A 22012-nucleotide genomic window follows, 5' to 3' on the forward strand; every position below is an offset into this window, starting at 1 on the left:
CACACACAACAATGATGGAGAGAGAATATAGTGCGATATAAGAGCATACAAGCGAGAGACGCATCGGATTACCCCCACTTGCCTCGTCTAGTGAATAGAGTTGGTAAATATGCGTGCCGACTTTGCTTACTCTTGTGAAGGAGTAGCCTTGATGAGCACGGTGAGGAAGTATTGCCAAAATATTATTCTTTATAGTATTCAATAAATGCTGCAAAGAAGACATATTATTTTAAAGAAGATTAATCATATAATCACGAAAATTGTGGTTAAAGATACATTTTTTTTGCTTTTTAGTGCATTTATAACTAAATAAAATTGTATTACTTAAAAAAAAAAAGTTATATATTTTTTTTTCACTTAAAGCAGAGCTGCCTGAGGCATAACTCAAGTATATAGTTGATTAGCCCTGTTTATTCTATGTTGCAAGCAGCACATTTTTCCTGTAAGGTTTTCTGCCTACACTAGAGTTGGTTGGTCAGGCTAAGAAATTACTACAATGAGTTACCTGTTCTGTCTGTCTGACTGCTGAGCTTATCAGTTTGGCCAAGATGTGATAGTAAGTTGTGATTTTTTTTTTAAATAGCTGTGAATAACTGAAAGGTTTTTATTTGTTTCCTCATACAGTCAAGCTGATCAGTCAAGCTTTTAGTGCAAATTAATGGTTTTTGGCTCCATAGCTGGTCAAGGTACAACTCAGTTGTTTTCCTTTGGAATTTATTATATTATTTTAATTGAGTCTGGATGAAAATTAAGAGTGATTTTAAAAAAAGTTACCTTTGTTGTTTCATCTGCTTGCTGAGCTGGTCAGCCTGGTGGAGGAGTCAAAAATATCTGTTAGCAGCAACTGAATCTTCTAAATTGAACACCGACAACAAAAAAACTGAGAAATGGGTCAGTGTTCATGCTAAAAATGTCAAAATCAAGATCATACTTTTTCTATTTCTTTCTCTGAGCACTGGTTGGTTTTATCTTTGCTTTATTTACACAAGCTATGAGATCATTTTCAAATCCTCCATCTGTCCCAGTGCAGTGGCAGTACCCATTTTACTTTTGATTACATCTTCATGTCTAAAAAGTGTGGTATCTGCCACAGTTCCCTATTCTCTCCTTTGCTGATACCTTTGCAGGATTCTCATACACTGAAAAAGAGATGCCATGGAATTGAGAAGGTTCTTTTAAATGGTACAGTTTATACAAAACCATAAAGACAAAAAAGTAGAAATGTTATGAAGCAAATATCAGTAAAATGCAGCTGCATTTATGGAGGTAGATAGCAAAGTTTTCAGAGGTATACAGGCTTATAGAAACGTTTGTGCTTTGAATACAAATACATATTTATGTGGTGGAATACACATTTTTGTGTTTAGGAAGAAATTAATAGGAGCTTTACAAAATGCATGTGTCAGGAAAAAGATCTTCATTGAAGTCATGTGATCATAGTCCATAGTGATTGGCCGGTTTCACTTTTCCATTACGAACCTGTCCAGAGGGACCAGACAGACTTACACAAAAATAAACGAGTGCTCTGGGCATCTGCAGTCCTCCTGCAGTCTTTCTCGAACCCAGGAACCCTGGCAGCCTGGTACAGATGCCGCAGTCCAAAATGTTCTGAAAACAGAGCAATAAATTACAGATAAAACAGTGTTAACTTTGGTACTCCAGAAATATGCAGCATTTTAATAAAACTAGTCCAGAAGTTTCACAAAAACAATATTTTAGACATAGAATATCACTGTATGTTTGTTATTGTGTGTGTAACTTTAAAAAAAAACTCTGTTAAATAACTTAAAATGTTTTTGCACAATTGTGTCTAAGACATATATAATAAGTTGCTAGAAGGGAGGCAAAGTCAGCCCGTCTTGGCTTGTTGCTGTCGTAATCCCTCATTAGAAGAAAATAATGTTAAAAAAACAGAAGTTGTAAGGACTTGCATTTTCTCATAGGCAGACATACCATTTATGTACACAACACATGCACAGATGTTAGAAATACATAAACACATGTATTGGGTGGACATTTATTAGACACTCATGCCCTTCACTTCCAAAATCTATGTGCTGCATTTTAAGAAACTTGTTAAGCCCTAGCCCGAACAACTTTAGGCTGCTTTAAGGGCAAATGTGAAAACAAGTCGTCATAAGGTAGGTTTACTTAATTGTTTTCATAGTACATGTATAGATGTGCACAGACATACAAAATTATCTATATATTTGTGTGTATGCAATTTCAATATATGCATCTTCTTTGGAATTTATATGTACGTACTGCTGGTAAATAGGAAGTGTGCTATATAAAATATATGTTGAACTTGCTTACATTTTGCAGTTTATATTTCCCTAATACACATTTCACATTTAAGATAACAAAAACATTTTAGAATATTTATAAATTATGCAAATTGTATATAAATGTTACTGTAAAATACATGTTACTGAAATTTTCTGCATTGTAAAAGAACATTGAAATGTGTAATGAATACACAATTATATATTAACATTATATTATTATATTAACATTTCATGCAGAAAATGGTAAAAGCCAGATATAGTCAAAGTCAAAGTGAACTTTATTGTCATCAAGTATACAGATAGACGGAATTGCGAAGCTCAGGGTCCACAGTGTAACAACTTGACGTGCAAATAATAAATTAAAAATAGAATTAAAATTTAAATTTAAAATTAAAACACAAGCAAGACAAGACATTGTGCAAAGACAAGACAAAGAAGTAGCAGAAATATTGATGTGTAAGATATGTAATATAATAAATAAATAATAGATATAGATAATACAGAAATTATCAGTGTATGATAATAGTTGTTTAAGACATATGTAAACAATGACAGGTCAGAATATTTCACAGCAGAAGGATTTCAAGAGTGTCAAAATACTTAAAAGTCAGTATGAGATTTTCAGTTCTTCTTTACATGCTCACTCGTCTTTGCAGGAAAGTGGCTTGCATGTAAAAAGGTTCTGTTTTTAGAGGTGGTTGAGGCAGTGTGGAAGGTCCCAGGGGGCAGCCTGGTGTTAAGGAGTCTAACAGCTTGGGGGTAAAAACTCTCCTGCAGCCTGGCAGATCTGGCTTTGATGCTGCAGTATCTTCTCTTGGATGGCAGAAATGTGAAAAGTCCATGTGAGGGGTGTAAGGGGTCCTGTACAATGCTGCAGGCCTTGCGGACACTGCGTTTATAAAATATGTCCTGTAGTGAAGGGAGAGGCACCCCAATAATGTTCTCTGCTGTCTTCACTATCCTTTGCAGGCGCTTGCAGTCAGATATGTTGCAGTTGCCATACCAGACAGTGATGCAGCTGGTCAGAACACTCTCAATAGTGCCTCTGTAGAACATGGTGAGGATGGAAGGGGGAAGATTTGCTCGCTTCAGCTTCCTCTGGAAGTGTAGTCTCTGCTGGGCTTTTTTGATTAGTGATGAGGTGTTATGTGTTCACGTAAGTTCCTCAGTTATGTGCACACCGAGGAACTTGGTACTCCTAACAGTCTCCACATCTGAACCGTTGATGCTGAGTGGGATGTGGGCAGGATGTCCACGATTATCTCTTTTGTCTTGTCGACATTGAGAAATAGATTGTTGTCTTTACACCATGCAGACAACCATTCCACCTCATCTCTGTATGCTGTTTCATCATCCCTGCTTATCAGTCCCAACACCGTCGTATCATCCGCTAACTTGATGATGTGGTTGGTCCCCCCTGGCCATCGGACCTTACTCTTACTCTATGTTAATTAATGTTGTCTTATTTTTCTTACTTTGTCTTTTATTTTTCTTTTCTTCATCATGTAAAGCACTTTGAGCTACATTATTTGTATGAAAATGTGCTATATAAATGAATGTTGTTGTTGTGCGTGGCTGTGCAGTCGTGAGTCAGCAGGGTGAACAGCAGTGGACTAAGCACGCAGCCCTGCGGTGCTCCAGTGCTCAGTGTGATGATGCTGGAAGTGTTGCAGCCCATCTGAACTGACTGGGGCCTCTCTGTCAAGAAGTCCAGGATCCAATTGCAGAGGGTGGTGTTCAGGCCCAACCTGCTCAGTTTTACAACCAGCTTTGGAGGGATGATTGTGTTGAAGGCAGAGCTAGAGTCTAGAGTCTAGTCTAGTCAGCGAGTCTTATTATAGTTAAACACTAATGTAGACAAGAACTAGTATTAAGGATATTTTAGTAAATTCACTTTGTATAATTTGGAAATTTCCTGCATTATCAATGCATGAAATTGTCAACTTTACAGTAAAATGTAAAGCAAACAAATAGACATTTTTATTATGTTAGGTGTTATTATTATTGAGCCTTATTCTGCCATTGTCCTTCTGTGTAATGGTGACTGGGGGATGGACATCCAAACAATAAAAACACCTTTTAGCCCTGTATGAATCTGCATAGGTCAGGAGCTTTACAGTTCTAATGGAGATGTGTACCGTTTCACTCCCCATTTCCTTTCATGTGTCTGTTCTTTGGCTCTGTTAGCCGTGCCATTCTTTGATTGTATCTCTGTTAACATTCATCTTAAACTTTATGGTCAGAACTTTACAACAATGGGCTTACCAGATCCCAGTGCTCTGTAGTTGTCATTTTTGTTTATGTACGTCTTATTTCTATTGTTTTTTAAAAGGGACTAAGGCTAGGACTTATCATGTGCTTGAGTACCTGTGCTAGCAGAGTCTCAGTAGCTTTCTTCTTGAAAGAAAGTGCTCCTAGTCTGATCTTCTGGAGACTTGACTCACCTAGAGGTGCCTGATGTGACCACAGTTGTTCAGCATAATCACAATTTAAGGTCTGTGGCGCTGTGTGTACATATTTAAGTCCAACCGAGATTGTAACTCCATCAGATTAGTTACTTAATGTCTTTGTTCTTCAAGCCAACACAAAGTCCATTGTCTTGCAGAATTCAGGCTAGATGTAGCAAATATCACTTCCTTTATCTGATCACTTCCTTTCTCTTTCAGTGTAAAATGAAATGTTATCCACTTCAGGGCTGGCCACTTTTGATTCCTGGCAGTGCACTGGTTACTATTCTTGAGGAGACAGTGTTCACTTTTGTTCCTTAGCCACTGCCAATATCTGCTTAACTATTATTTTGTTAGTCATAGATTTCAGACCTATTTGTGAGAGGCGTATATATCTGTTCATGCTGCAAGAGATGTGCTTTATGTGACATTTTATCTGAACAGGCTGCTATACTCACCGTGTTGTTTGTAACCCATCTCCTTCACAGCGGTTGGTCCTGCCCATTGCATCTCCTTGGCATTCTACACACACAGGCTGCTCTCTGGTCATGTGACTGCTCCACAGGTTCATGCGACAGGCTGCACTAACCTGCTTCAGCCGGAAGTATGCACAGTAACTGTCGGGGCCCAAGAGTAAATGAAATGTCATTGTTGAAGTACTTAATTTGTTTTTATATGCAAGTATGAAATTATCTGGAAAAGGCTTAAAAATATGACCAGAAAGGTCAGTCATTTTCCTAACTAAATAGAGAAGGGAAAATTAATTGGCTGGTGGTCCAAACATAGTCTTTCTGGAGTTTCCAAGTACTTCCTGTTTGTATAATTTGGAGTTGTACTTCAGTTTCAGTCCACATCTCGCAATCAATAATGCTAGGTTAATCAGTGACTCTGAAATTGGTTTTAGTATGTGAATGTGCTGTTTGATGAACTGCCATCTCTCTTAGATTGGTTCCTGTCTTGGAATAAATGTTGCAGGGGTAGGTACTGTCTCCATATAATAAATATCCGCATGTGCTATCAAACTGTTGTGGATGATCCAGAATGCAGCGCTCTGTATTTTATTTAACCAGCCAAGATGGACACACATCACTCCTCTGTTCAGTATGCTACCTTGGCTCACTGTAGCAGCATGCATTAAGTTCAAATCCCCGATGCTTGCCTACAGAGTAGTCAGTGGATCAGTACCTGCATATATGGAGACACTGGTGAGGTGTTATACTTCTTCTCGCCCACTCAGGTCTGCTAGGGAACAACGTCTGGTGATGTAACCTCTACGTGGTATCAAGTCTCAATCTAGACTCTCTTCCTGTGTAGTTCCTAATTGGTGGAATGAGCTGCCCACCTCCATCTGTAATGCTGACTCTCTCGATCTATTTAAGAAGCAAATGAAGACCCATCTGTTCTGTAAATATCTGTCTGTTGTGGGGGGGTGGGCAGGCTTTGTTCGGTGGTATTTTATACTGTTGGCTGTTTAATTGTTGTATTGATTGTAAATTATTAAATATTACATCTCTTCATTTATTGCAATCAACTTTACTATTACACTTGCTGAACAAACAAGCTCTAGCCTAATGATATTCAATTATGTTTACCTGTTTTGTAAGTAGCTTTGGATAAAAGTGTCTGCCAAGCAAATAAATGTAAATGTAATAAAAAAGAGGTAAATAAGAAAATGAATGGACAGATATTAATAAATAAATCTTTTGATGTATTGAGAGAGACAGTAAAACAGCAGCTACAAAAAATAATTCATTGTGTGCTTTTCTGATGACTTTAAAATGAAGAGGTGTGTCTGTTCTTTCAATGAGTACATTCTTATATATTGTACACTGAATGCTTCACACTTCATCTAGAGTGTTCCGCATCCTAAATGCATGTCTTTGGAGTCTGATAGAAACTTATATTTCATTGAATACAGTAAACTAAGGAGAGAACATGTAAACTTTGCATCCCATCTGGAAATTACAGCTGAATTCAAGGGCTATGATGTTGCAGTATAGCTACGATGTGAGCTTACTAGTTAAGGCAACCCCCTAAAATTATGCCAGTAAAGAAAATGGGGCTGGGTGATGTATGCTGATCCATCTCATTACACAGTTCATCTATCAAAATTAAATTATCAAAAAGCCACAACAACGCTTTTGGGGAGATCCAGTCAACAATTTACACATTGCAGTTTGTAGGTCCAACCTGAAATCAAGATCTATGTATGTCCTTGCCAGCAAGTAACCTTCTGACATCTTCATAGCACTAGCATTGCTTTATATAGCAAAATGTATGTAGCATATAGAGCTAAATATCTCGTCTCAAAATTCTCAAATCTCATGGCTGCCCTGCATTAAATAAACATATTTTAATGATTCACAAACCTCAATTACTATAATTAAATTTCAATCAGGCTTAAAAGCAAATAATATCTTTGTTTAGGTTAGCCTTGAGACCAAGAAAATCCCAAGAGTATATTACATCGCCTTGATCTAGTCATCTGAACTCTTCAGACTCTGGTGACAAATTACAGATGTGAACAGCTGTTCTTTTGTTAGCCTTGCAAAGTGCTATTTTTATCCCAAGTTTCCTGTTTACCCAGCTCTGAAAGAGTTAGTCTGACTTCTACAACTCAAGGGTAAAAGGATGACATTTTGTGCAGATTTAACAAATACAAACATATGAGTGGAGCTTCAGAATAAAAAAAACTGTCTAATCAATCAGTCAGTGTTTTTTAGCACCTGTCACAGAGAGCAGTATTGTACACATATTGGCATAATGCAATTTCCAGACTTTATTTTTACTAACCTACAACTACTGTCGCAGATTCCTATCTTTGCTAGTTTCCAATAAACTGGGAATTTAAATTTAACATACATATTTATGGGTTTACGACAGCTGTGCTGCTGTAGCCCACTCTACATGGAGAACTAGTAATGTTAAAATAAACTTAATAAAATGTATCCCTGCATTTAATCACATTCTTTTTTATTACCCGTTTATATCTTTTTCTTCTTCTTTCGGCTGCTCCCGTTCGGGGTTGCCACAGCAGATCATCCAAAATTGTTGTCCACATATTGATTGGGCAAAATTTTACACTGGATGCCCTTCCTGACATAACCCTTCCCATTTAACCTGGACTTGGGACCGGCACGAAGAAGCACACTGGTTTGTGCTTCCCCTGTTTTGTTTTATTAATTTATACTTTCATATTGAAACCTAGATATTTTATGGCCAGACAAGGGGGCTTACCCCCTGCTCACTTCGCTTGCCAACCCCCCTTTTCTGTGCTATATGCAGGGGTGTGGAAATCAAATTTTTTTCTACTTGTCCACGGACAAGTAAACTTAGAAAATCCACTTGTCCGCCAGTTAAATTCACTTGTCCATAAACAAATAACAAAAGTGAAAAATAATTTATTTTTTCTGATCTCTTTTATTGATACCAAAACTGCCTTCCATTTTAAAACTGAAAAAAGTTCTTTCAGGGAGTAGTATTTTGCCATCTTGCTCTAGAACATTTTATAAAAGATTCCCTTATCATTTTAACTCACTAATAAACAATGCCTTCATTATAGCTACACTAGTTCTGTTTCACATACTACAGTTACAGTGAAGATTTTTATAGATATTTCATAACCTTTGGAAACAGTTAGAATGTTTTCTTCTTTATTTTTAATAAACTGACCGAAACTAACTTGTTTTATATGAAATATTCGCTAATCAAAAACGATCTATTGACAGCTCATCAAAATTGATGTAGTCACGCAATGAATTTCTTAACTCCTCAATATATCATAACCTACACGAAATCGCAAATTTCAGGAAAGATTAACTGCCTAACAAGCTTTGTTATGTGGTGAAAACAATTGTATTGTAAGTAAAATGACTGCATTTTTATGTAGAAACAATGAATTTTATCAATCTTCATCTATAATACGCTACCATGGCTGTTCATTTGTCTGTCTAGGATTTTAAATCACCTGTAGCTCGCAAACCATTTCACCTTTTGATTTGAAATTTGGTACACATACAGTATACTACGTGACGTCTACTATCTGCTTTCGGGGTGATGATTTGTATTACTCTTTATTTTTATTTTATTTTATTGTTGAATCAACTCTCGGCAGTGCGCCGCAGGGCGGTGCATGCGTATGGGAGCCGTTCTCATTCCCCACCACCTTCGCTAATCATTCTTGAGGCAGATTGAAGACTTAAGTGCCAGTTTAAGTGAAAAATTAAAGAAAACGTACTAAGTAATTGCAACACAAAAACTAACTTAATCAGTTTTAACGCGAAAAGATGCCAACGAAAGAAGAGAAGCAGCGGGCCGCTATGGTGGAGAAAAGAAGAGCTGCTCAGGAAGCAGCAAGCGCATCAACCTCTGAGCAAATGAATGCTAAACGTACAGAGAAAGAGGATGAAAACTAGGAATGCTCAAGTCAAGTGTATTTATTCACTGCATGTTATCGTGCAGTACACCATTACTGGTAATATATAAAAGTTATTGATTATAATGAAAAATCATCAGATTACATCGTAATGTCGGCATGAAAAAAATGACCGCATCTCCAAGCGTGTACGTATTAGGGTAAAATACTTATGTAAGACCGTAAGAGTGCTTCCCCTTTGAAAAATCAGCCATCATTTTGTAAACAATATTGAAGACCAATTTGAGACATGAAGAACATGCCTAAGTAGACTGTTTCCGCACAAAGTACGTACCCAAATGTTTAAAATGTGAAAGTAGTGGTAAAATGTGCCCTGCACAGCACATATATTTTTCTCCAGAAAATTGCACTTGTCCGCGGACAACTGAAACAGAAAAACACGCTTGTCCGACGGTCAATTTACCTGTGTCGGACGAGTCGGGCGTTGGATTTCCGCACCCCTGGCTATGTGCCAGCCACTTCGCGTCTCTGCTGCTCGCGTTGTGAAGAGGGGGGCTGAACGCACCCCAAGGAGACGTGGTTGGTCCTCCGAAACCCCCTCTTAAATGATGATACAATGGGAAACAGTTTTTTTTTCTCTCTCCTTTGCTCGATCAGCTGCTGGCTTGCTGCTGCCGTGCCGTGTGATCTGCATCTCACGCTACACTTCGAACATTTAAAAGCCTGTATAGCAGCTGTCTTTGTCATCTACTCTTTGACTTTTGTTTCTGGCCCGGGCATAGTTAAATCTCTTGGCACAAAGTCTTGTCTCGTGGGACGTGAGTTCTTGATATTTTTTAGTGTATAATTTAAAAACATAATAAGAATCTGAAAATCTAACAACATCACATTAAAGTTCAATAAGCTCTGTAAAGAATGATACCAAACATATATATGTAGGTTTTAAAATAAGCCCGATTTAAAATCATTGCACTTTTAGGCTTAGGATTTTATATATATATATATACTAGGGGGCTCCGCCCCCTGCTCGCTTCGCTCGCCAACCCCTGGTGTTGGGAATGACAAAGAGCGTGATGTATGAATGAGATATAGAATAGTGTGACGGTGTAGATGATGCAAATAGAAAGCAAACAATAAAGTGTGTGGCACAGTGTAAAGGTTTATTTGAAAATTTCTTTGTACACGCCGTTTAAGTGTAAAAGGTAATTCCAGCTCAGAACTTGTAAGGTCATTTAAGATGGTTATTGTTGTGATCAGAGTCAAGTTTGTCAGAGCTTAGAAAGAGTTGTGTCTCTCCAGGAAGTAATGGAATGACTTGGGTATTAATGTTTTCCATATTAATATTTTTTGGACATAATATAGTGCGTTGTGTTAAAAGGGGCATTTGGTCTAATGAGATTGCTGTTCGAAATGTCTGTGTAACTAAGTTGTCGCAGATAAAGGCTTGAGGAATTGTAATAATATGTGCCTGAAGTCCAGCTGTATTGGTGAGTGTACCATCTCTCAGTTGTAATAAGCAATTGTTATGATCTGGTTCTGGACATCGTATCTTTTTTACTAACTGTATGTTTTGAAAGCAATGCCAATTGTCTGCGTATTTTAAGGTGCACTGAACAATAGCTGAGTGCATGGCATCTGGAAGAATAGCTAATCACTGTCTAAAATCTCCTCCTCATAAAAGTACCTTTCCTTCAAATTGAATATTATTATTCATAAACGTTTGTAGAAGTTTATGAACGGTGTTGAGTAAGTGACTTCATGCCATTGAACATTCATCAATAAACAACATTTTTTCAAGACGGATGTCACGTGCAGTGCCACCGTTAATGTTCATAGTGGATACCGATTTGTAGGATCTAATGTAGTTGATAAAGATTTCACTTTCAGGTACATCGTCAGTTATAAGCCTCTGTAGATATTCAGTATATGAATGTAAAGAAGGCAGTCTAATTTGACCCTTTTGACAACAACGTGTAAATGTATAACTTGTATTTCCAGTTGTTTCTTCAGGGAAGTGAACTGAATGACAATGATTACAAATGACATTCATTAATCCGAATGAATTTTACTGGTGTATGTTTTTCTTGTGCCGTTTGAGAGGCGCGTTGTTGCATGTGTAGTATTTGGGACGTGTTGTTTTGGAGCTGTAATCGATTTGCCTGTGCTGTGTGAGAAGCCCGTTGTAGCCTTCCTTGCCGTTAACGTATGTCTGAGACGGGAGGTGTTTCGTTTTGAATCCGTGCCTGTTGCGATGCAGCACTTTGATTGATAGTTTGCGTCATGTGGATCTAGGATGTAGATTTGTGCATATTTGCGTTGTTGATTTGTTTCAGGGTGCACTGTTCCAATGCGATGCAGTATTTGTGCACATATGCGAAAGTAGTATGGGCCATTGCCTTTTGGTGGCCTGATATTTACTCCGTTAGATGCAAAAGCAAATGAACTATTGTAGGATCTAATGCAGTTCATAAAGTTTTTACTTTTAGGTACATCGTTAGTTAGAAGCTTTAGTTGAGCTTTGCGTTTTTGGAGTCGAGACATTTTTTCTTTTAGAAATATGGATAAGTAATAAGGAGAATTGCACTCACTGTTAATATGGAGCCTTTTCTGCGGTTGAACGGTTAATAGTGCCTTATTGTAATAAGATCCACCTATGCTGCATAGCCGTCTATTTTGTTGTTTCTTTCGTTTTCGTGTGTTTGTTCCTGTTATCCTTTCCTTTTCGTTTTGTACCCGTGACCGTGTATTCATGACTTGTTTCTTTCTCAGCATGCGAAATATGGTTTAAGTAATAAGAAGGATCGCAGTCACTGTTAATATGTTTCCTTTTCTGCAGTTGAACGGTTAATAGTGCTTTATTGTAAGGAGATCCACCAATGCTGACACCTATGCTGTCTAGTGTGAAGGTGTTGATGTTCACTTTAGAATATGTGGCTTTGGGTGTCACTTCTTATGGATGTGTGTGTGTGTGGGGGGGGGGTTGAGGATTGTTGTCGCTCGAGCGTCTTCTTTCTTTTTGTGTTCCTGTGTCTTGTTGAATCCCCCTCTTTGTGTGTGTCCCGTCCCTTGCTTGTAGGGTCTGTGGGGTGGTTTTGTGTTCTTTTTTTTGTGTTCCATGGGCTTGTTGAATCCCCCTCTTGGTGTGTGTCCCGTCCGGTGCCTGTGGGGGGGGGTGCCTTGCTGTTGTGTGCGAGCCTCTTTTTTTTTTTTTTTTGGGTCTAGTTTCGTGTGCAATGTGTTTCGTGCTTTGCTTGCGTTTGAATACTTTTTTATGTGCCGTTTCCTTTTTTCGGTGCTCTTTGCGCCTCATTTCTCAATTTTTCCTGTGCTCACTCCTTTTTTCTGTGGTCTTGTCCGCCTCTCTCGCCCTCTTCTATCCGCCTTTCTCGGCTCCTCAGCCGACCCTCGCGGACTCTTTTTGCGCCTGCGCAGTACGTCTTTTTGCAGCTACGGCCCATTGCCGGATGTGCCTGCGTCCATCATCCGGTTTAGCATTCTCGGTTAGTAATATGGATTTAGCATTCTCGGTTAGTAATATGGATATATATATATATATATATATATATATATATATATATATATATATATAATATATACTAGCTGATTACCCAGTGGCTTCGCTCACTGAGTGCAAGGGAAAAAAATAAAATGTAGTCTGTAAGTTATTAAACAGTAAAACACTAACATTTAAGAAGTAAAGATACATTGAGCACTACTGGAGTGGTTTCGGGTAAACTACATTTTAAAGGCGCTATAACACAACAGGTAAGTAGTACTAACAGCTTTTGTTCTCATGACCCCTGGCTGCCGAAGGCGGTCTCGTCTTCACATTGTTTACAGCTCGGCGCAGTTAAAAAGTAGAAAGTCGCAAAGCTGTTTTCCTCATCTCTATCTATCTATCTATCTATCTATCTTCTACTATCAAGTACTGCTAACTAAAAGAAAGTTTTAATGTGGCAGTTTCCACAACAGTCACATGGACGAATAAATAAAACTTCTCTGTCAGAACGTGCCTAGCGGCGGACAGCTCAGCGCTGTAGCAGAGTGGAGGGCTGGGAGAGAGCGACACGGGGCGCACTTCTATGGGATAGATTGGCGTGTTTGTGTTTACTTCTTTTCAATATCAGTAAAATAACTCTCACACAAATAATAACAATTCGTAAAGATGATATAAAAATGGCGTCCACAAACAAAGTGATTAGTTCCTGTATTATAATATGTTCTGTGGTCATACGTAATTTCCGTTTCATACGTAATTTCCATATCGCGTGGTCATACGTAATTTCCGTTTCAAACACGAAAAGAATTTTATATGTATAGATAGTAGATTGCTCATGGTTCATTCAAATGGGTGGTTTAGAGACAGTCTTAAGAAAATAGATTCTGCAGCTTTAACTGCTCCTTTTACAGATGTTCCTCAAATACTGGACACATTTTGTTGCTTTATACTAATGGTTCATTTTCATTTGTGATTTGCATGCAAACAGGGGAAATCTTTGCATGCCGGGTCTGTTGTAGCCAGGAGGACAGCTCAGAAACTATATGTCAAACTGGTGAATAGTCTTTTATTTCTTAAATGTTTTCCTCACTATAGTTACAGTGTATATTTATATGTGTATGTGTTTATAATTATAAAAAAACAGTATGTAGGAACATCCATTGGTAGTGTTCTACATACTTGCATTTCTCTCTGTCAGATTATTTCTTTTGGAAAAGTTTTAGGTGTTCCCTAAGCGTTCATCAAAAGGGAACAGATATCAGTTCTGGTTGTTTTAATCTCCTGAGTTACCTGGTTGTGTAGCAGAGCAAGGGTAGATGATACAGCTACTACTGTATTTAATGTGTTATTGTCATGTTACTAGCTTGTATAAATAAAATGTGAAGAGTGTAAGTGTTATGGCAGGAACCTTTAGGTAGACAAATGAAATATGTAATGTGTTTTTATTATAATATTAAAGTGAAATCTGAAATATAGTTTATTATGCTATGTTCATGTACCTACCTAAATGCTTATCTACTACCTTTTAGTTAGCCATTCTTATATCCTACACTTTTTTGAATAATGGTTGTGCAAGTACTTTTAGGGCTTTTTTAATACCTTGAAAATCTCTCTTAACATTTTACTGATTGGTACTTTTCTGTATCCTCCCTTCCTTGTTCTGCGTTGAATGTTCTTTTGTATTTAGCTTTTCTGAGAAGGCGTACCAATCCACCTTGTGGCTTCCTGAAGACAACTAAAATCCTAAGAAACTCTTTCATTGCATACAAGTGGAACTTCTAGAGGATGCGATTTGTATTTATTTTAGAAGTAATTAATTTAGATGTCTCTTTACAAGGTTGACACTTTGGTATAGTGGTTGGTACTAATGCATTACAGCTCTAGGGACATGGATTCAATGCACATTAATTTTATGCTTGGATTGCAAAAGATGCCTGTAGAGTTATTTAAAGATGATCCAAAATTGGAGACATGTAACTCACGAGCAACCAGAAATAAGGTCTGAAATGTGTGGTCCAAATTATCTGAGCCATATAAAGAAATTGTATTTGATTGAAATGGGGGAAGGCGTCCATGCTTTAGATACAAAAGGCATTGACCATGCCTGAAATTTGCAGATGTGTCTGTGCTTTGAATCATCACATCATTAAGAATTAGCTTCTTGTCCTCAGAATTAATCTCTTTTGACAGTATAGTCACTATATCTTTAAATTTGTCATCGAATGTATGCTTTTGGAATGGCCAGTAACAAACGCTGTATATTGAAATTGACATCATTTTCTTAACCTCCTGAAACAGGATGGATTTACCAAGAGCACCGCAACTCTTTCATCTTTCATCAGCTTTCTTGTATTCTGAAGGACTGCAGACAATGTTAATCTTGAATCAGAAGCTTGGCTCCTGTGCCATATATTAATATAAGCATCTCTTTGTCTGCAAGTGAGACAACAAAGCTTCCGTTGGAGACAGGGTTACAAACATCAAGGGAAAAGAAAACAAATTAAAAATCAGAAATAATCATCCTCATCTCTGAGCCGGTGTTTCAGTGAGAAGCCTTTCTGCAGACTGGAACTGAGGGATGGAGCTGCCAGTCCAGTCAAAGGCCATTTTTTGACTGGTTGTTCACCTGAATGATTCACTGTTAAAAGTGGGCAGAACTGGTTGTCTGGTAGTAGGAAAGCCATATATGGGGATTATTGTGATATTCAGAATACTTGGTATTATCTTTGACCCTCTCTCCGATTCTCTTTTTTTATTCTTTTTTACGACAGTTTCATGTCTTGATCCATGTAACTATTGTTCTTTTTAGTAAATTCATTATGCTCTTTTTTCAGACCATCACATTGTAATTGTGTGTTTTTGGAAATCATAATAATGAGGAGAAACATTATGAAAGACAGTGAAATAGGTGTGGGTAGAAAATGATATTGGCTATTTTCTTACTATAAATTATTTTCATTTGTTTTTCCTTTGAATCTAGTATTTTCATGTATTTGTGGGAAGTCGGTGCACTTTCATACAGCCTAGGTCGATGCAAACCATCAGTTTATAACTACTGTTTTTTTTTCCCCATCAGACTATAGAAACATGCATGCAAACATATGCATTTGCTTGACTTTCATAATATCATTAATGCTTAAGAATTATTTTGTTGTTGTATTGTATTTTTTTTTTTGAGTTCAGTTAATCAGTATGAATACAGTGATAATAACAATGTCCACCATTCTAAGATGATTTGCACAACAGACAAGATTATCGTACTGTATCAGTCTGAAACCCTTGAATAAGATAAATGTAAGTACTGATGGATCTCAGGCAGATCTAAGAAATCACAGAATATAAAGAACAGAATAAACTGTGACCGGCAAAAACATCATCTAAATATTAGCACATATCTGGTAGTTTTCTTTAATTATTTACTTGAAAGTTTGGGCACAAAAAAAGTTGCAATCAAAAAAGTTTGGCAACTTTCATATTTGGGCAAAAAAACAAACTCACAATCTGGAGTAATTTGTTATGTATCTGTATTTCCAAAAAATTGAAGTTTTTAGGTAAAGATTTTGTCAAAAAATTACTGTAATTCTTAAGTAGCAGAGAATCAGGTAGATTATCAATTGACACTTGTACAGTGATGCCCCAGCAACAAGAAAACATCCTTAGAAGCAAATTGGAACACAAGACAATGCACACGCAAGCATAAGGCAATGACATTATTACCAAGGAGAAATGATAAACAAGCAAAAATAATAAAAGACAAAGAAAAATTCAAGAAATCAGCTCTAAATGACTAGTAGTAATGACCAAAATCCTTGTAGAAACAGAGAATAGGTTAAAGCAAAAGGCAGCATATATAGTTGTGGTAAGGCACATAATAGTGTTTAGAAAATTATTAAGGAAAGAAAAAAAAGTAAACGTTTACCAACTTTGATATAGTGAAGCTGTGGAGCAGGAAGACAAACATCTAAATGATTTAACTTGCTCTTGTTAGAGGTACTACTGAGAGTGATTGATTAATATTGATCTATTAGGTTGCCTTTTAATTATCTCTGGTAATTGTATTAGGTTTTTCATTATTATTCTTAAGGGCGGCACGGTGGCGCAGTGGGTAGCGCTGCTGCCTCGCAGTTGGGTGATCTGGGGACCTGGGTTCGCTTCCCGGGTCCTCCCTGCGTGGAGTTTGCATGTTCTCCCCGTGTCTGCGTGGGTTTCCTCCGGGCGCTCCGGTTTCCTCCCACAGTCCAAAGACATGCAGGTTAGGTGGATTGGCGATTCTAAATTGGCCCTAGTGTGTGCTTGGTGTGTGGGTGTGTTTGTGTGTGTCCTGCGGTGGGTTGGCACCCTGCCCAGGATTGTTTCCTGCCTTGTGCCCTGTGTTGGCTGGGATTGGCTCCAGCAGACCCCCGTGACCCTGTGTTCGGATTCAGCGGGTTGGAAAATGGATGGATGGATGGATTATTATTCTTTTACATTTTCTTGCTGTCTGTGGTACTTGATGTGCCTGGGAATTAATCCATTTTTGCATATAATGGACTTATTTTCAGACATTTTCCAGTGACATGAAATTGTTGTTTGCCTACAGAATTAACCATTTCATGATAAGCTGACCTATTTTAGGACTGTTGGAAATTGTTCAGCAGTGTTCGTGGCATCAGCTTTATAAGTTAAACTGCACAATTTTAAAGGTAATTCCATATTTGACAAAAGCTAGTATAAGTAAACCAACTGAGCTGTCTTATGATCTCTAGGTTTTAACTCAATTGGCTGAATTTTCATCTTCTAATCTCTCTATTATAATATAAAAACCCTGGGATGAGACATGACTTTTTCAGAGAGACACTTTCACGTCCCACAGGACTTTGTATCAAGAGATTTAACCATACTCGGGGCCGTAAATAAAAGACAAAGAGTAGATGACAAAGTAGAACATCGTAAAGAATTAAAAAACGTTGGTGCGATACACATGCAGAGCAGGTTAGAGATAATGAAAGTACTAAAATTCGAAAGTCCCAAAAAAATGATAGTAAAGATCGCATTTGCGCAAACAAACCAAAATTATCACTCAGTGAAATAACGGAACAGCGAAAAGCAATCGAATATATTGTTCGGATTTAAAATTAAGACAGAAAATTGTAGATCATCTAATTCATGTTGCCATCAGGGAAAAGTAGTGTTTCTTTCCAATGAAGAGGCATATCCGTGAGAATTGAAAGATTTGTTGTTTGCTGAAAGTGAAATCCACATACGTGAGCAGCAGAGACGCAAAGTGGCTGGAGGGTTTGCCGAGCGAAGCCCCCTAGTATGTTAATAACATCAAACGTATAGGCACTGAATGGCCAGTGTTTTTGCAATGTTTGCCTTTAAAACTGGTAACTTTCCTTATCTTAATGGATGATTGTAATATCTACATTTCTATTTCTACTTCTAAGTGTACACACATTTTGTTATTTGTTTAATACTTCTTTCAGATTATTGTATCTTAATCCAGTCAGAATTTTGAATTTCACTCAATTATTTGGTGTTTGATATTAATTTGTATCCTGTGTTATTAATATCATCTTTGGCTTTATTTCTATTGGTTTTCTCTGAATATTTTTGAAACACTTTGAGAATGGGAAAAGTGCTATATACTGTAAATAAAATGTATTTTTACCATTATTGTAGAAATGAAGAGAGTGGTAGTAATCCAAATGGTAAATGATCAAAGCTTGGAAAATGACTTCAATATTAGCAAACAAATAAAATGTTTACTGTGGTAGTACCTGCACTATTGACTGGACTTATTGTGTGTGAGTCAAATGTTAGTTAACGGTCATTTTCTTCTGTCTCTCAAAGCTAAATTACTGGCACCAAATTAAGCAAATACCTGCCAAACCGTTCGCCAAAACCAAAATATACAGTAACTGTCTACTTCACAGACAAAAAGCGATCTGAAGCCAGAAGTCTTAAACCTGTCTTTGGTCCTTTCCCCGTCTACACTAGTTGTCATTGTTTTTTTAGATTCTTCCATACTACAATACTATTTCCACTGTGAAGTAAAATGCAAAATTTCACTGTGTCTGATAGCAGGCACATGCCATCAATTTGTTACTAAATGTTGTTTTATTCCCGTCTCACAACAGAAGTATGCTTTTCCTCTTTGTGTAACGAAGAATGTTTTGAGGAGAATTTTGTCAGTGAAGCAATCAAGTTTGTCGTGTATATAGTTAACTCCCAACCATGCGCCTTCTCAGCTTCAACCTACTAAAAGTACCCAGATAAGAGTGACAACACACAGTAGCAATACTGAGGTTTACCTGGGCTTTTCTTCTTTCATCAACATATGTGGTCTTCTCCAAGGGTCCTTAAAATTTCTTTTGAAGGAATGAGGTAATATCTTGGCCACTTCTGTAAACAGAATAAGAGGAAGAACTCTTGAGACTTAGGTAAAATTTAGACATCATCTTGTGTTCTTGATTGTTGCTTGTTCTAATGCATATTATGAGGAACACTTTATAAAAAAGTAGTACATCTGGCTTGCAATGAGAAGACCAGCATTCAAGTTCAGAGTTCTCTATATGTGGAGTCTGCATTTTTTCCCTGTGACTGTATGGGTTTACCCAGGTGTTCGTTTCCTGGCACAGTCCAAAGTCGTATAGGTTAGGTGGATTTCCAATGTTAAATTGGCACTTACTATATATGTGTGTGTTTATTCACTGTTTGATGAGATGGCATATTGTCCAGAAGTTATTTCTGTCTTGTGTCAGATGCTTGCTGGGATAGGCTTGGGCTTCTCTATTTTACATGCTGTAAAATTTAAACTTGATTTGTGCTTGTAATAAAACTTACTGTTAAAGACATTATATAAAATCCAACCCAGTTTATTAGGTTCTAGTATGTTGCCAAAAATTTCACTTTAGAAAGTAGCCACATAACATTGCCAGACACAGTTGATCTGGTTCAGTGTTGTTTGGAGGCAGGAGCCTATTCCAGCAGCACAGGCAGAAACGGCTCTGGGCAGTGCAACAGTCTGTCACAGAGCCAATTTACACACACAAACATCTACACTGGCAATTGGCTAATTTAGTCTTGACAGTCAATCTAAGGTGCATGTCTCCAAGGGTTTGTGCATTAAGAATGTAGCTACGAAAAATTCTGTGGTATGATCTCTAACTGATGCGATCTGGAGAATGAAGAAGCCTGTAATTAATGTAAGTTGACCTAGTTTGGCATAAAAACAACATACTGTACTTGAACTAATTAATCAAATCAAAAGCCCAGTTGCTGACATGCCACAGCTGGAAAGTTTTTATCAAACAGAGACTAGGAGTGGGGAGGTGGTGGACTGTTAAAAAAGAGAATCTGCCTTATGCTGTATCTATCACATAATGCAATCAAAGGATTCCTTTCCTCTGTAGACTCCATTAATTGAAGAAATGCCCACTAGATATGGACATGCTGTTTACTAATTCAAACTTACCCTTGGCTGTGCTGCAGACTGGGCTCTGCCCAAAACAGCCGCGCCTCTGCTTCAGATCTGGGCAAGGCATACCACCATTGCGGGGAGGTGTGGTTACTTGACGGGTCCGTTCTTTGCTGCCAGCTCCACACAGTTGACTGCACTCTGACCAGGAACCCCATGAGCTGACTACACAGTCAATTGCTGCTGGTTACATATATGTAAAGAGAGAGAGAGATAGGGACTCTGAGCATAGGTTTTCCAGACATTTATTTCCCTTGCTGAAAAAAATCACAAATTGTAATATGCTTCTCACTTTTCTCTCAATGATATATACTATATAAGAGTAATGGGAGAGAGATGAGACTGGTAATTTGGATTCATGTTTAGAACTACTGTCCTCCAGCTTCAGAGGCAATGTTTGAATAAGTGAAACAATAGATGGAAAAATAGTAGACATTAAATATTGTTTTACTCATTAATAAATAAAACCTACACTATATTTTACAGGCCATAGAAAAAAATGCAGCATTTTGTCAATATAATTGTAAGTTCTTACTGGTATAGAAAAAATAAAAATAAAAAGAGGCTTTTTTCAGTTTTCATCCATTTAATCTTTTATTTTTTATTTAGAAGAACTGTTCTTTACAGCATACACAATGTAATAAGTACATTTTCCAACTGACTATAGTTTTTGGAAATGGCTTTTCTAATTAGTTTTAAAAATTGTCATAAAACAAGTAAAACAATTGTAAAGAGTCTTTTGTTCAATTTTTTTTATACCGTGAAAGCATTTTTAAGAGCTAAAATAAACTGATATGTATTTATTTAGTTGTTTTTGGTAAATTTCTTTTTATTTGCTAACACGTATTACTTGCCACTTTCCTAGATAATGTTTCATGATCAGAATCACATAACAAGTCTGTATCAGCTGTATGTACTATGTAGCCTATTGCTTTAACTACTAGGCAACCACATTGCATGATACAGTGCTGTACATGTATACATTTACTCTGTATGGCATTGTACTTGCAACATTGTCAAAATTACTTTTATCAAGTACAAATATGTAGAAGAACTGGAGCTTGTCCTAGCAGCACTGAGCACAAGACAGGAAATAGCCCTAGGCATGTCATTGTAATTATTTCTTTGCTTTGTATTGTGGTATTTGTTTTAATTCCTTTGTGGGGTCACTTTGGATAGAGTAGCCTGCAGCACTAATCACTGCACCACTGTGTCGTCTACTACCTGTAGTTATATGTCAATGCAAAATCATGTACTGTATTTTCTTATAATACAGTATATATGAATGTTTTTGTAATCTGGGTGATAATGTGGCACTTTTTATATAAAAAAAACAAAATAATGTAATCACGTAAAATTAGTGCAGGACTTTTGTATTTCATTTTGCATCAAAAAATTCTGTTTCATGTGGGAAACGTTGGGAAGTGTTCAGTTTGGAGGTTTCTGGAGCTGATTTTCTATATTACTGTATTATTATTTCTTTGGCTGAACTGTGGTGACTTTGGAGGAAGCAAAAAAAAAGCCATAAAATAGGCAACAGGCTTAAAGGATTTTAACAGCTTTACAGTTTAAAGAGAGGGAGAGATTAATGAAAAATGCCATTAAATCACAAAACTTCGATTTTTAAGCAATCTGTGGAGATCACTTATTCATCAAGGATTTTTTTAGATAATATTTTCATAAAAAGCATACTTGTACTTGCTGAGAAGTGAATGATAGCCAAAACTTTCACAAATGCTGGGTGAAATGATGATGCATTTACTACTTTGTACCAAAGAGTTTTTAAATACTGAGAAACTTTGCAATTAAAGAGTAAATTGAAAGAAGTGTGGCATATTTAGTGGCTATAACGACTTGGATTTGTTTACTATTGATTCATGCAAAACATAAGTTCAAAATTAAAACAAAATAGGACAGATCTCTGTAAATTTCTTAAAGTCAAAT

General features: G+C 37.1%; 1 protein-coding gene across 2 annotated transcripts in view; it reads right to left on the reverse strand.

Moving 5' to 3' along the window:
• Positions 1 to 1170: 1170 nt before the first annotated feature.
• si:dkey-178e17.3 (somatomedin-B and thrombospondin type-1 domain-containing protein) overlaps positions 1171 to 22012 on the reverse strand; it is a 52286-nt gene continuing 31444 nt past the window's right edge. Inside the window, exons 2-5 of one of the 2 annotated variants that reach the window (XM_028825270.2) lie at positions 20066 to 20251; positions 18903 to 18993; positions 5194 to 5352; positions 1171 to 1608 (exon numbers count right to left, since the gene is read on the reverse strand). In XM_028825270.2, the coding sequence (XP_028681103.1) occupies positions 1503 to 1608; positions 5194 to 5352; positions 18903 to 18993; positions 20066 to 20251 (542 nt within the window). In that variant the 3' untranslated portion in view covers positions 1171 to 1502. The remainder of the gene's footprint in view (positions 1609 to 5193; positions 5353 to 18902; positions 18994 to 20065; positions 20252 to 22012) is intronic. The other variant, XM_028825271.2, reaches the window with a different exon arrangement.

This window comes from Erpetoichthys calabaricus, chromosome 18 (genome assembly GCF_900747795.2).
Source record: "Erpetoichthys calabaricus chromosome 18, fErpCal1.3, whole genome shotgun sequence".
In the NCBI taxonomy this organism is placed as follows: domain Eukaryota; kingdom Metazoa; phylum Chordata; class Cladistia; order Polypteriformes; family Polypteridae; genus Erpetoichthys; species Erpetoichthys calabaricus.